General features: G+C 34.0%; 1 protein-coding gene across 1 annotated transcript; it reads right to left on the minus strand.

The window, feature by feature from the left end:
* Positions 1 to 4,201: 4,201 nt before the first annotated feature.
* On the minus strand, positions 4,202 to 6,173 carry LOC132605752 (UDP-glycosyltransferase 74F2-like). The gene is made up of 2 exons (XM_060318979.1): positions 5,482 to 6,173; positions 4,202 to 5,056 (listed from the first exon to the last, which is right to left on the minus strand). The coding sequence occupies exons 1-2, from the start codon at positions 6,139 to 6,141 to the stop codon at positions 4,328 to 4,330; spliced, it is 1,389 nt and encodes a 462-aa protein (XP_060174962.1). The 5' UTR covers positions 6,142 to 6,173; the 3' UTR covers positions 4,202 to 4,327.
* Positions 6,174 to 7,107: the final 934 nt, after the last annotated feature.

A 7,107-nucleotide genomic window follows, 5' to 3' on the forward strand; every position in this document is an offset into this window, starting at 1 on the left:
GCCATGCGATAACGCTCTGAAAACGGGGTAAGACATGTGAATCAGATATCCCATGTCCTGTAAACATCTTATGAGTGGTGACAGGAGTAATAGTTTCGGAATTAGCAGTTTTTTAGCAATAGCAGAGATTTGCTTGTAGCCTATAATAGTCGGGACAACAACGAGGCAATTAATTCATGTGAAGTGCAGGATGATACACTTTTATCATAGATGATATGACGACTCTAAAATTTTTGTATCAAGGCTAATCGAGAATTTGACATAATATCTTAAGAGCCTAGGAGAGGTATTTCATGAGGTCCTATTTAGTCTCCAACAGTTGAGGATGTTAAGCAATATAGTGGAATGATTTCTTTTGGTTCAAGCTCTATAGATCTTCAGTTATGACTTTATGGTATGGTTATCGGGTAACTTAAGAGGAAATTGAGTCACTTGTACTTGAGTGACTTTTGATATGTTCATTGACTCTGTGTACTTTATATCGGATCATATTTCTTTTGGTTCAAGCTCTATAGGGAGAATGTAACAATTCTATATTTTTTCAAGTGTCTAGAATTACTCCGTTATTCATAGTTTATTTAATTTTAGCTGCTCTTGTATCGAAGCGGATAATTATGAAATATATTCATGTAATATGTATGCATATATATTTAATTGTATATAATTTATACTCCCTCCGTCCCAAAATTATTGTCTTCCTTTCCTTTTTAGTCTGTCCCAAAAAGATTCACACCTTTCTACATTTAGAAACAATTTAACTTTATGAGATGATTTACAGTCACACAAATATCTAAGGCTTGTTTTGGACCATGCATTTCAAAAGTCTTCTTTTGTTTCTTAAACTTTGTGTCAAGTCAAACTAAGACAATTTTTTTGGAACGAAGAGAGTATGATATAATATATGAAATGGTGAATTAGTTAAGTGAATAAGTGGGCCAGGCCCACTAATTTAATTGCTGGCCACGTTATATTTCCAAAGGATAGAGGGGCGCACAGAGAGCGTTGACATTTGTTGTGTAACTGCTAATACTGTGAACTTTTTAAAAAATGAGAATATTCAGGTACAGAGTATGTTGTTGACTTTAGTATTTAAGTAATCATGTTGCAAGAGATTTGGTCTATTATGAAGAATTGTGGAACTGGCAGAGAGTTGGTTTCGAATTGTGAAATTGCCATTCTTTTTCTGCAATTAACGTGCAACTGTATAGTTGCTCATTTTTGTTCCTTCGCTCATTTTGTTTCTTTTCTTTCTTTGGTCCTTTCTTTCTGTGTACTCCATAAATATTATTATTTTGGGATGTTGGGATTAGAATATATATATATATATATATATATATATATATATATATATGCTTGTTTAGTAATGGTATTGAGATGCAATTTTCACTTTTTAAAAGAATTATGAAATCAAGGTATAGAATGTTGAGATTTAGTTCTGAACCTAAAGTTATAGGATTAGTTTTCCTAGAATAACTCGGACCATTTATTTATGGTATTTGAATAGACTGAGGCTATTGGAGGTTGCGCTCCGGTTATACGGCAAATGAGACTTAAACTCTTAGTTTACTTGTTTTTCATAAAAAACATATGGTTTGTATTGTATTGTATGTATGCATTTAAACCATTTAGTTCGTGTATGTGGGCGAGCATGTTCTAAATTGGATAATTTTCAAGTGTCTAAAGTAATGACCGTATGAGTCCTTTAGCATAATTTCGCTTAAATAAATACTTGCTATATATGTAAAGTTTTGAATTAGTATTGATTGGATGTTTGTTCCACTTTATCATATCTTCAGAGGGCCATACTCCGACAGGCCCCATTGGCTTCGGTTGGAGGGAGATGCCAGAATTATAAGTGACCCGGGTAAGATGTGGGTAAATAATGCCCACTCCGGAAGACGGGGTAAGACATGGACAAATACGTACCATGTCCCTTGAGCATAGATTCACATTCAGTGTATTTCATGTGTTGCTTGTTTATGCTTTATGATTTCAGCTTCAACTTCAATGTTTGTATACATTTAATATACTTGTACTGTTTAATTGCTTTTATTCATTATCAGGGATTTCTAAGACTTGCCCCAGGGGTAAGCTGAGAGTGTGTCGATGATCTTGCTGGGTCTTTTAGACGCACGTTTGTTGATGTTTGTATGTGTGTAGGTGTGGTTTACGACGACCAGGTAGTCGATACCTGATTATTTCAGCTTACTTCAGTCCAATTCAGTCGAGGTGAGCTACCATTAGATCATGGCAGCCTCTTCTTCTTTAGTTGACTTAGTAGTACTCCGAGCTGCGGCTCTATTTTTGTAGTCAGAGTAGTAGTTTAATGACTTACATTTTATGGGGTTTATGGGCAGATTCAGTATTTGTATTTCGCTTCCGCACTTAACTTATATTATGAGACCTTGAGTATTATTCTTCTTTACATTTTCATTATTCACATGCTTAGCTTAGAGGGTTCGCCTCATAGGTAGAAGCTCGTCAGGTGTCCTGTCGCAGCCTAAGTGTCAGAGTTGGATAGTGACATAAGGGTACCTTTCAGATAGCAAATCATCTTTGACATAGTTAAAAGTAGGGCTGTTCACGGTTTTGGTTAAAACCAAAACCAAACTGAATAAAAAAACCGACATTTGGTTTGGTTTGATTTGGTTTTAAATTTTAAAAACCGAAAATATTTGGTTTGGTTATGGTTCTATTAAAAAATAACCGAATAAATAACCGAACCAAACCGATAAATTATATACCTAAATTTTATAATTATTTATATGTATAATATTAGTTTTTCATAAATAATTATAAATATGTTATACCTTTTAATCATTAATTTGATTTTTGGTCTACTTATTTCACATGATTTTTTAAGGCCCATATTTTTAAGAATATGTCCAAAGCCATGTCTTTAAGTCATTTAACTCTTTAAGTGTTAAGTATAAACCTACTAATAGAAGCTCACGTTAGAGTCTAATGTCTTTGACTTAAATTGTTAGCCTTTCTTTGTCAGCCATTTGATTTTAGGTTTTTTTTTTTTTCGAATTTATACTTTTCTTTTTTCTTGTCTGAATGGGTCCTAAACTTCTAATATTTTTCATATGAAAAGGACAGATGTTGTAGATTTGGAGGTTCCTATAGAAGATACTTCAGTAACATCAGTATTTGCTGCAACTCAAGCATATGGTAACGCCCTAATACTTTTTTTTATGGGTAATTCTCCTAAAAAGCAGAAAAGACAACTCCTTGTAATCGAGGCCCTAGCCTTGGGGATAATAATAGAAAAACATCTGAAGTTTGGGATCATTACACAAAGTTTTTTTAATAAAATGGGAGAATATAGGGCAAAATGCAAGTATAGCCCCAAAGTTTGGGATCATTACACAAAGTTTTTTCATTTCATAGATTTTCATTTTAATTTTAGATAGCCTTTATGTTTAATTAATATGTATGTTTGTAACAACAACTAAAAGCTCTTATGCTCTACTTTATTTCCAGTTATGTGTATTAAGATGACAAAATGGTGCAGCTACTATTAAGTTAGTTTTTAGCTCTGTATGTAATATTTTAGCAATTTTGGGTAACTTGAGTACTACAGTATCACTAATAGTGAAAATATTTCTATGATGTATGTTCCACCTTAAACTATAAATAAAAGTTATCGTTTGAACAAAAAAAAGACACGTCTTTTTCAACTTTTTAATGTTTACTGATAAGTCTCATGGCTGCTAGTCATAAACCGAAAAATCGAACCAAACCGACAATAACCAAACCGTGGTTATTATTTTCTTTGGTTTGGTTATGGTTTTAGACATTTAAAAACCGACTAAATTGGTTTGGTTATGGTTTTAATCAATAACCGACCCAAGCCGATTCATGAACAGCCCCAGTTAAAAGCGTGTTTTGCATAATGGTGTGGAACGCATTAGCAAAAGGAAAATGATAATTGATGAGGTAATAAAATGAAGTCACGGAATACATCATCAAATAATACAAGTCCTTTATTTTTCACATCGTTCCTACATTTCCATGAGCAAAAAATATGTATATGTACATACGTGAACACCTTTTGAAAATAATAGAAAGTAAATATCAATTTAGGATATGAGGCAAAGCCTTAAGACCAATATAATTTCAAGCTCAAACTAACAAATCGAAGTTGTGACAGTAAACTGATAATGTTTAGGCAAAGAATTATACGTAAGCTACCGAGTTATACCCAATTCCTGAGAATTCGGTTATTAATTGTGACTAATTGTCACTCAACTATCTCAACATACATATTAGATAGCAAATACTAGCTTGAAGAACATCTAGTTAATGGATACATACTAAAGCCTTAAGAGATACCAACCAATTTAGCAACAAACTCATTAATGTTTCTATCAGAACTCCCAGCTTCATCCATGGCCTTTCTTGTTAATTCTCTCAATTTGATTGCATTCCTTTTGATCTCTTTCCCCCTTTCTCCTTCCATAACCTCTTTTATGCAATGTTCCACAACTTCTTGTGCAACAACACCCTTTTCATTAGATTGTGCCTTTATTCCAATCTCCCAAATATCCATCACATACTTAGCATTTGTACATTGATCAGTCCATATTGGAATTGCCACCATTGGAACTCCCAAACTCAAAGCCTCTAAGGTAGAATTCCACCCACAATGAGTCATAAAACAACCAATTGCTTTGTGTGATAAGACATCTAGTTGTGGACACCAAGTTACCACTAGCCCCTTTTCCCTTGTGATGTTCTCTAAAAAATCTTTTGGAATTTTAGGCTCTTCTGATTCTCTAACTACCCACAAGAACTTGTAATTGCTTTTCTTCAATCCACAAGCTATCTCCTTCATTTGCTCTTCTTTCAATTCAGCCATACTTCCAAATGAGACATACACAACAGACCCATCAACACATTCACTTAGCCATTTCATGCAAACATCAGTTTTAGGCTTGTACATGGTGAGACCATATGATTTATCATTCTCAAGTCTTTTGTCCACATACATGGATGGTATGGTTGGTCCAATAGTCCTCAGTGGCAATCTCTCTGCTATCCAATCTACTTCCTGTTCATAATTTAAAAAAAAAAAAACATATAAATGAACCTCGTGTAGTAAATAGGAAAATAAAGGGGCACCTCAGTGCACTAAGCTTCCGCTATGCGCTAGTGAGGAAAAGGATCGGATAGCATTTGATCTATTTTGTACACACTCTTGCATTTCTGCAAGAGGATGTTTCCGTTGCTTGAACCCGTGACCTCCTGATCTTGCAATCCTTACCTATGTTGTTCGAATCCTTCGAAAACGCCGTAGGTTATGTTGGATCCTCCAAAAGTGTTAAATTTTGAAGGATCCGATACAAGTGCGACGGCATTTCTGGAGGATCCGAGCTACATATTTCCTTACTGTTGCGCCTAGGCTCCCTTTCAAGTAGCGAATTAGTTAAGGGGAAAAAAAAGAAGAAGAAGAAGAAGAAGAATGTGAATACAAACATGTTTCTCCAATTCATATATTGTGTTGCAAAGGATCCAATCAGCTTCTTGGATATTAGAGAACTGATCTACCAGCATCTTCAAGAATGGTGGATAGGATCCCAAATCATTAACAAAAGATGGCAAGTCAGAGGGCAATAGGGGAGGCAATCCAGGGAGCAAAACTTGAGGCCCTTTAACAGGAAGCTTTAGCTCTTTTTGTTGGATATGATAGAAAATGTTTTCAAGTGCACATGACATAGTGAAGAAAACTGCACTCACTAGTCCAAACTTTTTGGCCACATCAATAATCCAAGGCATGAATGAGTCATAAATGACACAATTTACAGGGTTTCCTTTGTTTTTCAACTTGTCAATGAGTTGAGAGAGAGTTTGTGATCCAACTTTTTGGTAACTCTCCAAGTAGGTTTCAATAGACTCAGCAGAAAAAAGTCCACTCTCCTCATCATATCCATCAGAAATTGGCTCAATTGTGATGGAACTTGTCAATTCTTGCATGCTTTTCTTGAAGACGAAAAGGGTGGGAGCAAGTGTGATTTCTATGCCTTTGTTTTGTAACCTTTTGGAGAACTGAAGCATTGGATTGATGTGGCCTTGTGTTGGAAATGGTATTACCAAGCAATGGATTTTGTGAGCTAATATCCTCTCTTCCTTATCCATTTTCTTTGATTTGCACAAGTCAATGTTAAAGTCCTCTCTCTATATGTAGAGGATAAAAGGCAGATGCAGTGTAGTTCTCGGTAGGCATGGTACGGTATTTGAAACTTCGATATGGTAATTTTAATTTTTAATTTCCAAAAATACTACACCATTACCGTATCAAATTAATTCAGTATGGTTCGGTATTTTAAAGTTCGGTTTCGGTATTTTACGGTACGATAAATCGATACCATAGTTTGTCCGACTTCGATTTACATATACTCATCGTGGAGAATTATGACTTCGGCTACTTAAGAAACGTCTCAATTATTATATACTAAACACCTTACACATGTAAAAATATTCAAAAGAAAGTACAAACAATCCCCTTCATAAATCAATTACACAAAAAAGACATTTAAATCAAAGTAGAATAGTCAAAGTTCCAATATTTAAGCAATTTATATATTACGCCCATCAAGAAAGACAATAAATGCAATATGTAATTAACTAAGTTAGCCCTATCTATTAGATGTTTCTTAAGAATTTAGCACTATTAAGAAGAAGTGGTTCTAAAATATAAGGGTATAGTTGGAAAAAATTACTTCGCACTATTTTTTTTCTCGAATACTTAAAGCGACAATTATTTTGAATAATTTATTTTTGCTAAAAAGACACTTATTTTTTGAACGAACAAAGTGCATTTAAAAGTACTGTACTTCACATATAATACATATGTTGAAGCTAAATCTTTGATTGCAGAAGCAATAGAAGGTGACTAGAGATATGTTTAGTCGTCGGCTAAGAAGTAAAAGACGAATTTGAACTTTGTGAGTCGAGTTCTAAGTTCAATCACAATCTATTTAATTTACTCAATTTAAAATTGTATATGTTCTAACACATATATTGAATTTGAGCAAAAGTTACTTAATTCAAATGAACCATAACTTTAATGAACCCATAACTTTATACATTGAATCTTCCCCT

This window comes from Lycium barbarum, chromosome 8, assembly GCF_019175385.1.
Source record: "Lycium barbarum isolate Lr01 chromosome 8, ASM1917538v2, whole genome shotgun sequence".
NCBI lineage: Eukaryota > Viridiplantae > Streptophyta > Magnoliopsida > Solanales > Solanaceae > Lycium > Lycium barbarum.

What these genes read in the sequence shown, in the direction of transcription:
- LOC132605752 (XM_060318979.1), bottom strand. Translation starts at nt 6,141, where the DNA reads ATGGATAAGGAAGAGAGGATATTAGCTCACAAAATCCATTGCTTGGTA. An exon ending in TATATGAATTGGAGAAACAT is followed by an intron (nt 5,057 to 5,481) that starts GTTTGTATTCAC and finishes AATTATGAACAG; the next exon opens with GAAGTAGATTGGATAGCAGA.